Source organism: Myxocyprinus asiaticus, chromosome 28 (assembly GCF_019703515.2).
Source record: "Myxocyprinus asiaticus isolate MX2 ecotype Aquarium Trade chromosome 28, UBuf_Myxa_2, whole genome shotgun sequence".
Taxonomy (NCBI): Eukaryota; Metazoa; Chordata; class Actinopteri; order Cypriniformes; family Catostomidae; genus Myxocyprinus; species Myxocyprinus asiaticus.
The window spans coordinates 38,466,254-38,481,634 of record NC_059371.1 but is presented as its reverse complement, the minus strand read 5'-3'; the positions used below and the strand labels follow the sequence as shown (position 1 = coordinate 38,481,634).

Genomic DNA, 15,381 nt, shown 5'->3' with positions numbered 1-15,381 from the left:
TTGTGGGCAGAACTGTAAAAGCATGTGCGAGCAAGGAGGTCTACAAACCTGACTCAGTTACACCAGTTCTGTCTGGAGGAATGGGACAAAATTCCAGCAACTTATTGTGAGAAGTTTGTGGAAGGATACCTAAAACGTTTGACCCAAGTTAAACAATTTAAAGGCAATACTACCAAATACTAACAAAGTGTATGTAAACTTCTGATCCACTAGGAATGTGATGAAAGAAATAAAAGCTGAAATAAATCATTCTCTCTACTATTATTCTGACATTTCACACTCTTAAAATAAAGTAGTGATCCTAACTGTCCTAAAACAGGGAATGTTTTCTATGATTAAATGTCAGGAATTGTGAAAAACTGAGTTTAAATGTATTCGACTAAGCTGTATGTAAGCTAATGACTTCAACTGTAGGGAAACATAATACAGGCAGATGCGACTACTGTGGGCAAGAAGAAACAATAAAGCATGTTATGATCCACTATCAGAAATATGAGGCAGAAAGAAGGAATCTGATTCAAAACCTTAGAAAGATACTGCACTTTGATATAATAGATATTCTACATTTATTACATTTATTTTTTAAGTATTTTGAAATACTAGACATTCTGATCCATACGCCATACCAGTTGGTGGCGCTAATGCACCAATTCGTTGTTTGCCAACCACCAATAAACCTCAAAAGTAGAAGAAGAAGAATAATGCACTATTTAGTGGATAGGGGGCGGTTTCGGGCACGTGCATGACGTCATGATAGAGCATGCGCAGTGGAGTCGATCTGTTCAGCACTTCCTTTAACACAAATTTGAGCTCTTATGGGTAACGTTTCCATGTATTTACATACGATTTATATAGCTTTTCCCGTGTATTATTTAATCAGCGAGATTTTCTCGACATGAGCACATATTGTGTCCTTTCATAGCGCTGATTTTTGTGTTGCGGAGATAAACATAAAAATTCACGATAAAAAGCAAATTACTTGATGTAAATATGTATTAATGCAAAACTAACCATTGTGATTACTGATTGTGTTATTATGATTATTGATTAACAGAAAAGTAGCATGGTGTGTATTATGGTTTTATGTATTATGGAGTATCATGTAAATAACATTTCATATGAACATGTCGATCATCAAGTGCCATGGTATATTAAAGTACCATGGTGAGTCTTTGAATTTTTCAACATCCTAAACTGTTCAATTCATTTTCAGGTTTAAAATGAATAAAAATCCCAGATATTCAGTGTTCTCAGACTTGGACACTTTCATGGTCAGTAATGAAGGATGTGACGTCATTTTATTTCCCCTCCTCATTACTGCTGTGTTTGATTGACAGCTGTCAGATGCTTCTGATCTCATGGCATCATCCTCTGAGGTGAACGTCCACATGGAGGAGGTGGTGGTGGTCACGACCCCGGACACCGTCGGTCAGACTCCCTCCTCAGACGAGGAGAAGAACATACTGGTGGCTACAGACCTGGAACAGTCTGGGTGAGAACATGTAAACGTGTCTCATCAGCTCCCATCATCCACCTCTCTCAGGCTGAAAGCATCCCTCTGTCTTTTTCTGTGCAGGGAAAACATTATGGAGCATTCCATGGAGTCAGAGGCTGAGTCTAGCACCAGCATCTCCCTACCTAAAGAGACTGTCTTGGGTATGACTTGTGATTCACAAACTAAAGACAGGCTAATAGAATATTAAGCCAAGAGAGTCTATTATTTATAGTGATTATACCACGGTTAAAGGAATATTTGGGGCTCAGTCTAGAGCATTTGTGGCATAGTGTTGATTACCACAAAAGATTTATGTCGACTAGTCCCTCATTTTCTTTTTTTTTTTTTTGATTTTCTCTCCAATTTGGAATGCCCAATTCCCAATGCGCTCTAAGTCCTCATGGTGGCGTAGTGACTCGCCTCAGTCCGGGTGGCGGAGGACAAATCTCAGTGGCCTCTGCGTCTGAGACCGTCAATCCGCGCATCTTATCACGTGGCTTGTTGAGCGCATTACCGCGGAGACAGCGTGCTTGTGGAGGCTTACGCTATTCACCGCGGCATCCACGCACAACTCGCCACGCGCCCCACCGAGAGCGAGAACCACATTATAACGACCACGAAGAGGTTACCCCATGTGACTCTACCCTCCCTAGCAACCGGGCCAATTTGGTTGCTTAGGAGACCTGGCTGGAGTCACTCAGCACGCCCTGGGATTCGAACGCATGACTCCAGGGGTGGTTGTCAGCGTCAGTACTCGCTGAGCTACCCAGGCCACCCCGTCCCTCATTTTCTTTACAAAGAAAAGCAAAAATTGAGGTTAGAGTGAGGCACCTACAATGGAAGTGAATGGGGGCCAATCTGTAAACGTTTAAATACTCCGTGTTTCAAGAATATAGCCACAAGACCTTAACGATATGTGTGTTTACATGATTTTAGTGTCATAAAATCACTTGCTAACCTTTTCTGTGTAAAGTTATATTCAAATTTACAACTTCATTGGATGATGAAGTAATGCCGTAAACTCTAAAACAATCATAAAAACGACAATTTAAACAACTTTACAGCTCAAATAATACAAGAGTTTTAACAATAATTAATGTAAGTGTTTTTATAAAATTATAAGCTTTATATTTCTGCCTTTAAACCCTCTAAAAATTGGCCCCCATTCACTTCCATTGTAAGCTCCGATTTTACCCAGAGTTTTGCTTTTTTTTTTTTTTTTTTTTAAAGAAAAGGAAGGGATGAGTCTAAGTAAATTTTTGTGGTAATCAACATTATGCCACAAATGCTGTCGATTGAGCTCAACTTGTATTGAACCCGGAATATTCCTTTAAGGAGTTTGTTTGGCATAACAAGCATAACTGTGGTAAAATCACAGTAATGCAGGGCTTCAAGTGGTTTATTGCTCATAGGCCAATAAAACACCAGCCTGAGTCAGAAATTCAGCAATGCTTGGGACAAAAATGCCCCAGATATTTAAAATGTTTGGGCCGTAGTGAATTCCTCTGAATTGTGTCTGTTGTCTTATATATTCTATTCAAGGCCTCATCTAGTTATGTTTAAACACCATAGTGGCCGTATTTGACATAAATTGGCAACACACTGTAAATGCCCCTCTAAAGTTAAAACTACCCCTGAAAATGAGATCCCTGGGACTCTTTAATAAAAATGTTAATTTTTGACATGCCGGAAACAGCAATATGATAAAAGACACCAATGTTAAATAATTACATTTCTTCGGGGGACTGGGTAGCTCAGTGGTAAAAGATGCTGGCTACCACCCCTGGAGTTAGCTAGCTCGAATCCCAGGGCGTGCTGAGTGACTCCAGCCAGGTCTCCTAAGCAACCAAATTGGCCCGGTTGCTAGGGAGGGTAGAGTCACATGGGGTAACCTCCTCCTGGTCGCTATAATGTGGTTCGTTCTCGGTGGGGCGTGTGGTGAGTTGAGCGTGGATGCCACGGTGGATGGCGTGAAGCCTCCACACGTGCTATGTCTCCGTGGCAACGTGCTCAACAAGCCACGTGATAAGATGCGCGGGTTGACGGTCTCAGACGTGGAGGCAGCTGGGATTCATCCTCCGCCACCCGGATTGAGGCGAATCACTACACGACCACGAGGACTTAAAAGCACATTGGGAATTGGGCATTCCAAATTGGGTGAAAAAGGGGAAAAATCCCCCAACAATAAATACAATAAAATCAAAAAATAAGTACATTTCTTAACAAAAATTAGCACAGTGAACAATTCTTCCATTAAGTAAACATTGTTCATTAGCCTAACTGTTGAACATTTACAGTTGTCAAGCAATTTAGCAACTTGCCATATTAATATAGAATTTAATGAAGATGTAGTCACAGTTTGTATATCGGCTATTTTACAATGACACATCCAGTCAGATTTAAGAGCTATAACTCTTTTATATAATTCAAGATTTTTTACTTCTCCAGTGTAACAGGGAATAGCAAATATGGTCACAATTGTTGGAATGCAACAACTTTTTCTAGAGTTTTGAGTTCCGATGAAACAATAGCATGTTTATATTTACGCAGTGAAACTTTCTGAAGATGTGGATGCAGATATTTTATACCCAATAACATGTGGAGACAGCAAAGCCAACCTCGTATGGAAAAAATTTGTGTGTCCTGGCATCAACATCAAATGTGTGCAGGTAAATGTACTGTGGATACACATGTATGGACCCGAAATGTAAACTCTTGATATTTTTCACATTCTCACTACTTATTTGTCTTCTAACAGTGGTCAACAGGGTATGTAAATGCATCACAGGAGACATGTCATTTTTATCATTTTTGTCATTTCAGCACATCTTAAATTCTGGATTGTGTTTAGTAGAATTCTGTGGTGGAAAAAAATACGTTTTTAATTGGCTATTTGAACGTTTGAACCAAAAAAATGGTCGAGTCCTTTGTCTTGCTAAGGATATTTTCTTAGCTAACATTTTTTTTTTTAATCCTAAATACACACAATTAAATAATATTTTCTCTTTTTGCATAATTTGGCAAAATTATAACTTGATATGAAATGACGCCCATCAAAAATATTCTGCTCACATGTGATATTTACCTTGAATTTTCGTTGTTTTCTTCAAACATCACTTCTCTCATATTTCATCTCAAGCATGCTCTTCACTGACACTCTTGTCCACTTGGTTAACAAGTACACTAACTTTTTCAAACACTTTATTAGGGGCAAAATTGTTTGGTGTGGTGGAAATGATGGCACAACTGTGGGACAGTCGTCATTTTTTAAGAATTGATAGAAGTTATTTTCACACAATAAATATTGAAATGGCTTGTTTATTTCACTCTTTGTTTAGATTATCATAGTTTTCAACATGTAATCATTTTTATTTTTATAATGGATTTTCATAGTTTAATATTGAATGTCTGGATCCAGGACAAGGCTAAAACGGTAAAATCTATACACATAAAAGGCATTTGAAAAGTACCAAAAATAAATGATGGAGACCTGGTAAAAGGCTTCATAGTCAGTTTTAATGTGACCTTCATATAACAAAAATAAAAAAGTACAACTCTCTTCATTTTAAGAAAAATCAACCCCTTGGACATTAAATTGCACAAAGTTAAAGGATCACCCGTATAAACCTTAAGTAGAGAAATGTCCAATGACTTTGATGTTACTGAATGTTCTTAGTGTAATTGTGCACTCTTCATGATATTCATCATTACTGTATTCCAGTTGAATGAGCACCTGATCAGTCCAAAGGAGTTTGTGTACCTGGCGGGTAAATCCACACTGAAGGACTGGAAGAGAGCCATTCGCCTCAATGGGACCATGTTAAGGTCTGGTCAACTTAAAGGGATAGTTCACCCAAAAATGAAAATTCGCTCATCATTTACTCAACTATGTTGTTTCAAACCTGTATGACTTTCTTTCCTGAATGATAGCCTCAGTCACCATTCACTTTCATTGCATTCTTTTCCAAAGAGATATTATTGGCTAATATTATTTGTCCCTGCCAATGTGTCCTTGGTCAAAAATGCAGAAATAAAAAGTCATTTCGGACGCGGAGAAAGTTATTACACTTGTTATATATATATATATATATATATATATATTTTAAAAAATGATTATGAAACATTTATGTGTAGAGTAACATACAGAGATGAAAAATGCACAATAAGAAGAGTGACATTTATTTAGAAAGTATATAGGGTCAGTTTTCATGTCATCTTTAGCTTCTGTTTTGGGAATTCCTGAATTGTTCCGTATAATGTTCTAGAATCTAGATAAACATACAGTATTCAGTTTTAGCTCCATCTAAAGAGCACCTTCTCCTGGTTCCTCCTGTAGGAAGATCATGGATTCAGGTGAGCTGGACTTTTACCAGCACTCCAGATTCTGTTCTAACACCTGCCGCAGTACCAAAATTGATCTGGTGGGGTCGCGAGCATCTCTCAGCAGCCAGCAGTCCACAGAGACTACCCCTGCAACCCCCGCTTCAGTGGACGGTACGAACGCACCCCACAAATCTGAAGCGTTTGTGTTTGTTGAAACTGTTTCCAGAAAAACATGACACTTTTGCACAGGTTAGGAAATTGTCTGTTGCCACCTGCTGTGGGAAAAAGATTTGAGAATTATTTCTAGAATAATGCTATTGGTTGTTCATTGGGCAGATAAAAATGGGTTCATTTTTGTTTTGTTGTTTAGTGAATGGATGCTCAGCTACATTTTCCTCAGACACTAATGAGGACAGCACGGAATGGGTCACGGCCATAGGAGGTGAGAACCTGCTTGATCAAGAAATTTCCATGGAATTTAGAATGTTTTGATGTTTTGGAATGTAGAATGCTTTTATGTTTTGGAATTTGGAACGATTTGATGTTTTAGACTTTGGAATGCTTTGATTTTTTTTAGACTTTGGAACGTTTTGATGTTTTAGACTTTGGAACGTTTGATGTTTTAGACTTTGGAACGTTTGATGTTTTAGACTTTGGAACGTTTTGATGTTTTTTTTATTTAGAAAGTTTTGATGTTGTAGAATTTAAAATGCTTTGAGTCTGTGTAGTTGGTCAGTCTACTGCTCTCTGATGTTCTTTTAGAACTTAGAATGTTTTGATGTTTTAGAATTAAGAATGTGTTGATTTTTTTTTAGAATTTAGAATGTTTTGAATCTGTATTTGGTCAGTCTACTGCTCTCGAACACTTGGAATTTAGAATATTTTGCATCTGTGTAGTTGGTCAGTCTACTACTCTCGGATGCTCTTTTAGAATTTAGAATGTTTTGATGTTTTTTCATTTTAAAACATTTCGATGATTTGGAATTTAGAATGTTTTGATGTTTTAGAATTTAGAAGGTTTTGAATCTGTGTAGTTGGTCAGTTTTAACGCTCTCACCGGCCATTCTGTTTTATGTCAGAGGACACCATGACATTCTGGAGAGGGCTGAAGGATGCTGGGTTGTTGGATGAAGTCATGGAAGACCTGCAGACAGAAATCCAGGAGATCCTCAAGGGTCTGGAGGAACGTATTCAAGACCCACCACTGCAGGTTAAAGGTCAGAGTTACAAAACACCTATTATTCTACCCCTATTTACATATATTTATAATATATATATGTGTGTGTGTGTGTGTGTGTGTGTGTGTGTGTGTGTGTGTGTGTGTGTATATACACACACACACACTGATCAGCCACAACATTAAAACCACTGACAGGTGAAGTGAATAACATTAATTATATAGTTACAATGGTACCTGTCAAAGGGTGGGATATATTAGGCATCAAGTGAACAATCAGTTCTTGAATTTCATGTGTTGGAAGCAGGAAAAATGGGCAAGTATAATGATCTGAGTGACTTTGACAAGGGCCAAATTGTGATGGCTACACGACTGGGTCAGAGCATCTCCAAAACGGCAGGTCCTGTGGGGTGTTCCCGGTATGCAGTGGTTAGTACCTACCAAGAGTGGTCCAAGGAAGGACAACCGGTGAACCGGCGACAGGGTCATGGGCGCCCAAGGCTCACTGATGTGTGTGGGGAGCGAAGGCTAGCCTGTCTGGTCAAATCCCACAGAAGAGCTACTGTAGCACAAATTGCTGAAAAATGTAATGCTGGCCATGATAGAAAGGTGTCAGAACACACAGTGCATCGCAGCTTGCTGCATATCGGGCTGTGTAGCCACAGACCGGTCAGAGTGCCCATGCTGACCCTGTCCACTGTCGAAAGCACCTACAATGGGCACGTGAGTGTTAGAACAGGACCATGGAGAAACTGAAGAAGAATGTGGCCTGGTCTGATGAATCACGTTTTCTTTTAGATCATGTGGATGACCAGGTGCGTGTGTGTTGTTTACCTGGGGAAGAGATGTCAGCAGGATGCACTGTGGGAAGAAGGCAGACAGAGGCAGTGTGATGCTCTGGGCAATGTTCTGCTGGGAAACCTTGTGTCCTGGAATTCATGTGAATGTTACTTTGACATGTACCACCTACCTAAAGATTGTTGCAGACCACGTACAACCCTTCATGGCAACAGTATTCCCTGATGGCAGTGGCCTCTTTCAGAAGGATAATGCGCCCTGCCACTCTGCAAAAATTGTTCCGGAATGGTTTGAGGAACATGACAAAGAGTTCAAGGTGTTGAATAGTGTTCTGAGTTGCTATTCTTCTCACCACAATTGTACAGAGTGGTTATCTGAGTTACCATAGACTTTGTCAGTTCAAACCAGTCTGGCCATTCTATGTTGACCTCTCTCATCAACAAGGCATTTCTGTCCACAGAGCTGGATGCTTTTTGTTTTTGGCACCATTCGGAGTAACTTCTAGAGACTGTTGTGTGTGAAAATCCCAGGAGATCAGCAGTTACAGAAATACTCAAACCAGCCCATCTAGCACCAACAATCATGCCACAGTCTATCCACAGATCACATTTTTTCCCCGTTCTGGTGGTTTTAATTAGGCACATTTTTACAGGTATTGATCTTTGATACAACTATATGTATACATGCCGTAAAATCAGTGGACATGCTGTAATTAAATGTTGGGCAAAATCTGCCGTGCAGTGGACTTTTTTTAAAAATAGGATCAAATGGGCAAATTCAATTCATATCCAACTTTATTGGCAAGATAAACTTAAGTGTAAATTGCCAATGCATTATTAGACACATATGGGGCTTTTCCACTGCACGGTACGGCTCGACTCTGCTCACTTTTTGGGGGTTTTCCACTGTGGATAGTACCTGGTACCTGATACTTTTTTTAGTACCACCTCGGTCGAGGTTCCAAGCGAGCCGAGCCGATACTAAATGTGACATCAAAACCCTGCAGATCACTGATTGGTCAGAGAGAATCGTCACTACCAGCATCACTGGATTTGCGACACGGGACATCAGCCCGCTAGTTTTAAAGTTAGCAACAGCGATAGCAGTATCATTTGTTCACGTGACTTTCGAATTGTAAAAAGAAATGGCTCTGTGCAAAACCTCTGGATCTCTCTTTCTCGGTTTAAATTTTGAAACTGATTCAGATGACAGAAGTTGCACATTTTCAGGAGATGCAAAGAGATACAGCAGCTTGCCCGGATCTCTCGCACGCATGGTTCACCGTTGGCGGGTGAAGTCTCCATTCTCCGTACAGTAAATCCGCTCCCGTGTTTATTATGCCCGGGACATGCATCGCATGTAATGAATAAGCATGCACTGCTTTTATGACACAGATACATAATTTTCTGTACATTAACGCAACATTTCTGATATTGTTTATTGTTTGAATATGTGAACAGATGCAGCTCTGCTCAACAATATAGTTCAGAACTTTGGGATGTTGGACCTGGTGAAGAAAGTTCTTGCCGGTCACAAAAGCCAGATGGACCGCTGTAGAGAGCAGTACACTCGCAGCTTAGTGGGTCAGTATCTTCTGTGTGAGTTGTGTTTGTTTGCAAAAATAATTCATTATCAGTGTAGTAGCCACAGATGAATTTAAATCATCTTATTCAATTATAGTAATCAATCATAATAGTGCAGTCATAGTACATCACAACACAGCACCATAAAGGTGTCTATATGCAAGGGATAACATACAGTCAAGCGGTCATTATGGCAAAATAAACCCTGATGGGGTCTTGCGTCACCCTAATAACCTGGTGACTGTACATTATTATGCTTATTACATGGTTACTTACCAAATACATACATAAATAGAGATTAAATATGGATTTGAGTTGAAATGTAGGAAATTGTTTGACTGGCACTACGTTCAATACGGATTAGCGGTAATTGCTCATTTGACTGCATTGATTGACCAATCTGAATGCTAGCCCAGAGTGACCTCTTAACCTTTGTGTTTATAGCCCTAGAGCAACAGTGCGACGAACATCGCAAGCGCGCCAAAGAACTGAAGAGCAAATCGCAACACCTCAACAACGTCTTGATGACCCTGACCCCTGTGACCTCACCTCCGACTTCCAAACGCCCTCGCCTGACCCGCGCCATCTCCGGCCCCGCCACAGTGGCTGCCACATCCGCGCAGCCCACCCACTTCACCCTGCCCATCACTCAGCTCGCCGGCATCCCATTGGACAAAGTGCTGTCTGCCCCAGGGCAGTCTCCTCTGATTGGTGGATACACAGTGCTGACGTCACCCGGAGGGGCCGAACTTCAGTGCGATGGTTCGAATCTAACGATGCTGAGCGCTGCCGCTGTACCGGAAGGCACCACGGGACCCACTATTGTCAAAGTGGTCAGTCCATTTCAGCTGGTCACGCTACCCACAGTGGGAGCTGGAGCCGCGATACAGAACCTGGCAGCACCGGTAGGGAGAGCGGCAGGCAACACTGTAGTTGCTGTGCCTGTTAGTACGGTTAGTGCTGTGGGTACCGCAAACACTGCTTCCGTGGAGACTGTTAAGCCGCAGGCAGAACAGACTGCAGAGCGCAGTGACGACCAGAAGGAGGAGGAGTGAAATTCTCTTGCAAAGCTTCGTTTTACCAAATGTCAGTGTGTCATATAATTTGTATACTCAGGATGAACTTGTGTCGTTTGGCATGGAGACTGATGACTCTGCCTTGCCAGCGGTATTGTTGAGATATTTGTATCTTTTTGACAAAACTAGCATGACATGATTTGAAATGTAAATCTTTTGTTGTGTTTCATTTGATTGATTTTGTAATTGTAACCTTTTTACAATGTTGTGAAAAATAGATGGACAGAGGCTTCTGAAAGAGACATTTTGTACGAAACAAGATTTGACTAAGTAATATTTCGTGTTCAATACAAATGAAGCGCAGTTAACAGCATTTGTGGCGTAATGTTGATTACCACAACAATTATTTTCAAATCGTCCCTCCTTAATAAAAAAAAAAAAGCGGTTACAGTAAGGGACTTGAGACAATGCAAGTGAATGGTGCCAATCCATAAATGCTGAAATACACATAGATTAAAAAGGTAAGCCACAAGACATAAACATTATGTGTGTTAACATGATTTTAGTGGGATAAAATCGCTTACTACGCATATATGTGTAAAATTATATCCAGTACAGGGATTACAGGGTTTTGTTGCCATTGCAACAAAGTTGTAATATTGGCTATAACTTTACACATTTAAGGTATGTATGCGATTTTATCCCGCTAAAATCATGTTGACACGTGTAATGTTTACATCTTGTCGCTATACTTTTAAAACACAGTGTGTATTTTAACGTTTACGGATTGGCCTCATTCACTTCCACTGTAAGTGCCTCACTATAACCCAGTTTTATTTTGTTTTTTAAATAAATGAGGATCAATTCGGAATCATTTTTTATGGAATTCAACATTATGCCAAAATGCTGTTAATCCATCTTAATTTGTATTAAACCTGGAATATTCCTTTAATTTTGTACTTCATGTTTATTTAAAAATATTAATTTCACAATGTACGTTACATTTTTCTTCCCCCCTAATCTTTTCGCATTTTACATCTTAGTTGTCTTGAAGGTACTTTTACATTGATATCTGTACAAGGTGAAGATAATTCATTTGACCTGTTATTTAAAAACCGATTACTTTAAAATGTTTTAGACCGTATGAATCTTTTCTTTCAAAATAAATACAAATGATGGTGTTTATTTAAATGGCCTCTAACTGATGTTTTTTTTTTTAAACATTTTTATGTATTTGGCAGATGCTTTTATCCAAAGCGACTTACAGTGCCCTGATTACAGGGACAATCCCCCTGGAGCAATCTGGAGTTAAGTGCCTTGCTCAAGGACACAGTGGTGATGGCTGTGGGGATTGAACCAACAACCTTCTGCTTACCAGTTCAATGCTTTAGTCCACTACACCACCCCGCCATGTTTTACAGGCTGTTAACCAATTACCACAGTATCAAAAGAGGAATCATAAACTCTCTAGTGTTTTTGGATCTGTAGTTGTGAGTGTCTCCAAAACTTTTGAGTCTTACTGTGACAGACTCTGTGAATTATTAAAAGGAAAACCAGCTTTTAATCTGCAGTGGAAACGAACTTGTAATTCTGGTTTTGACCAACAGATGGTGCTGTTTATCAAACAAGACTATTATGGGCTGTCTATGTCCCGTGTCGGAGCAGGTCCGTCAGTAGATTAGTTTAAAGCGGAGGAATATTTTTTAAGTCATTTTTTTTTAACGTCGTTTTGTCATCTGCAATACTTCCATAACACTTTTCCTCTCTGATGTCAATTAGACTTCCAGCAGACGTTTATGACGTTCATGATCTTTTTAAGATGCTTAGCAGATGTTGATTAGAACGGGGGCGTAGCAATCATTTAAAAAGTGAGGGTGGACAGAACGATTATCGCAAGACGAGTATAAATATATAAGATGTATTTTTAAGGCTCTCAATCGAATACAGTTTTGTATTGAATGAATTGCATGACTGAGCAGTGAATTTTAACTTTTGCATGTATGAAAGACGCAGCTCAAACACGAACTTTTGGTTTATTGGGTTTGGGTAAAAGTGAGGGGGACACGTCCCCCGCATCCCCCACCTATTCTACGCCCATGCATTAGAATATGCCACTTTCCAGATGAGACATCTCTGGGATGTATGTGTGCTACCTGGGGAAGTAGTCCAATAACCTTTTTAACTTGAGGAAGAAAAGTCACACAAAACATACTCCCAGTGCAATTTGAGCAGGTAAAGTTCTTGCCCTTTATTGGTCATTTTAAACATGCATTGTCTGCAATAGGCTATGTATTGTTGGTTTACATTGGAGGGGGGAGGGGGGGGAACAACGGGAAACAACAAGTGGTTGGTCACTGAAAACGTCCTGAACGCATGATTGACATTCGTGATTGATGGCTTCCAGAGGTTAGCAGCCAGTTTGGGATAGTTAAACAGCCTCAACACCTATGAAAACATGACATTTGTGAAGAAAAAACGGGAATGCATTGGCGAACTGAGTTATAACACAGTAACCTATAAACTGTAGTCCTCGTATGATGAGGGTTCCTCTGCAGAGCGCGCTGAAATTTTAAAATGACGACGTAAAAAGCCGCCGTATCGCTTTTGGTTGTCCCACCTCAACTTCGGGCGAATTCTTCGCATGAAACCTCCGTATCTTTTCTGCAACATCTGCCGGCTGTTGTCATCCACGAGGTCGCGTGTCTTTGGACCGAATTTCCGAAGAAAACCCCCGTAACGTTTGACTTCGTTTAAAGGAAGGTCGTTGTCGTAAAGTCCCGTTTCATTTTCATCCGTAACATCTTCCCCCTCCTCGTCTTCCGTTATCGACGGGACGTCTCGCTCGCCCAGTTTCGGGAGCGGTTCTCCGTATTTCTTCGCGAACAATCCTTTAAGTACGGCGTTCTCCTTCCAGGGTGAGGAGAATAGTTTATTTTTATTTTTATTTTTATCGATCCTCTTTATGAATCCCCCGTATCGTTTGACCAGGTCTGATGCCGCCGGCTCTTGGAGATCGTCCGCGTTTAACGCGCTTCGTTCTCCGTCAACATCGGCGTTGAGCTCCGACAATTCATTTGAAAGCTCCTGTAATGCCTTCTCGCATCTTTCTAGGGATCTAGTGGATGGGACGGCTCCTTCACATTCACAAGTCTGGAAAAAAGAAAGCAAGTTTAACTTGACTCCATGCACTTTTAAAAATGGAGGTTTTAATCATATTAAAAAGGTATACATTTGTAACTTTTGAAGTAGAAAAAAAAATCCAATCTATGTCTAGCTACTAGTTGTATTGTATAGTTATAGCCTATGTTCTCAATCAAGAACGTTCCCATTTGGTTGTTGGGATCCAAACATTTTTCTTGGTGAAAGTATCTAAAATGCTCCAAAGAACCTTCATGCATAACAGATGGTTTTTTTTGTTTGTTTTGTTTTTGGTATTAAAAGGCATTTCTGACATTTTCACTTGCCAGTTTAGCCAAGCAAAAATAAATAAATAAATAAAAATAAATAAACGTTGACTTCTACAACATTACAATCTGTAATCGAGCGCGCTATTTTGCCGTGCGCATTTGCGCTCTCCATGGTGCTGAAACCGCGCAAAAAGAGGGGCGAAGTTTTTTTGTGTGTGCAAATGACAAAGGACGTGACGAAGTATTTCTGTTTTTCATTCAGAAATTTTGTATTCTCTATTTTCTTTTGTTTTAAAGTCATTTGCATCTGTTTCCATGTGCAGATCTGCTCATTTATTACATTTACTTAGGAGAAAAACGATGGCTTAAATGGTAAATCTCATGCAAAACAAAAATACAGAAAATTGAGAGTAATCTTACCAAGCGGCTGACTGCAGAGTTCACGTCGGAAATCTGTTGCGTGCATCTCAGACACTGAGAGCAATCTGCCTGACTCAAGGTTGGCAAGCTCAGCATCAACACCAAAACATACCACTCCATCATCTATGGTGATTCCTGAGGTACAAGAGAAGAATACAAACAAGCATCGCAGGCTATAAGTACATGAATCCTTTAAGCCCATTTGAAACTGCCTGGCGTGTTTGAAGTTCTACAACAATCCATTAATTAAGTTGAATGTTTTTTAAGTGCCTTACTCATCCAGTTTTAGGCATGTTTGCTTAATTTTCTCCTTTTTTTTTACCATTGGGAATCTAGTATGCAAAAGCTTTTTTTTAAAGACATTTAGTCCATTACCTTGTTTGAACAGAGCTTGCTTGTTCTCCAAGCGTCAAGGCAATCACTTGGGGAAACTGGCTGAAACTTCTTTTCTTTCGGTTCTTTGATGGATTCACTCTTTATCCATCCACGGTTTGCTCTTATTCCGATTCAACGCACTCTCGATTTCTTTTATTCACGCAGCCCACGCAGTCATCTGAACGAACGTTTATCTGACCAATGAGAACAACAATCCAGTTGATTGATGGATTGATTGATCCCGCCCACGCGAGGATGGTGCCCTACAAAACCTAAAAAAAAAAAGAGGTTTCGGTGTCAACGCAGTTTTGTCAGTAACCTTTATTTAACCAGGATTAAAACTCATTGAGATAAAATCTCTTTTACAAGGGTGATTTGTAAAAAAAATGAAATGATAATATAAATCAAGCAGCAGGGGCATGTCCAGGATTTTTTGCCTGGGGTGGCAAAGGGGTGGCATCCAGTAAGTTCCTCTGAAGGGGGGTGTTATGGACCATGCTGTCTCCAGGACGTGAGCGGGGTCCGAGTTGGGGTTGCAAAGCTCATTTTTAAGGTGACAGCTGCCACCCCGTGCCACCCTTCTGGCCCCCCTTTGGCCCCACCCCTGTCAAGCAGAGCATAAAAAAATACATAGTCATATCCAGTAAAATATTGCAAAGGCAATTTCCAAACTGACTATACTAAAAGTTGTTTACAAGTGCCATAAATTCAGCCAGTGGATGGAGCACTGAAGTTTTAAGAGTTCCTGTAAATTGTTCCAAGTTTTTGGGGATTTAATCTTAAAACC

At 40.1% G+C, this 15,381-nt stretch overlaps 2 protein-coding genes across 2 annotated transcripts; one reads left to right on the top strand and one right to left on the bottom strand.

Annotated features, from left to right (window-relative positions):
- The first annotated feature begins 745 nt into the window (after nt 1–745).
- Nucleotides 746–11,583, top strand: LOC127418787 (glucocorticoid modulatory element-binding protein 2-like). Its single transcript, XM_051659610.1, has 10 exons — nt 746–819; nt 1,338–1,492; nt 1,577–1,656; nt 4,046–4,164; nt 5,217–5,320; nt 5,832–5,989; nt 6,189–6,260; nt 6,898–7,035; nt 9,254–9,376; nt 9,821–11,583. The coding sequence occupies exons 2-10, from the start codon at nt 1,359–1,361 to the stop codon at nt 10,429–10,431; spliced, it is 1,539 nt and encodes a 512-aa protein (XP_051515570.1). The 5' UTR covers nt 746–819; nt 1,338–1,358; the 3' UTR covers nt 10,432–11,583.
- Nucleotides 11,584–12,641: 1,058 nt separating this feature from the next.
- On the bottom strand, nt 12,642–14,725 carry LOC127418825 (proenkephalin-B-like). The gene is made up of 3 exons (XM_051659677.1): nt 14,595–14,725; nt 14,220–14,354; nt 12,642–13,542 (listed from the first exon to the last, which is right to left on the bottom strand). Exons 2-3 carry the CDS (start codon nt 14,340–14,342, stop codon nt 12,907–12,909), a joined length of 759 nt encoding a protein of 252 aa, XP_051515637.1. The 5' UTR covers nt 14,343–14,354; nt 14,595–14,725; the 3' UTR covers nt 12,642–12,906.
- Between the last annotated feature and the right edge of the window lie 656 nt (nt 14,726–15,381).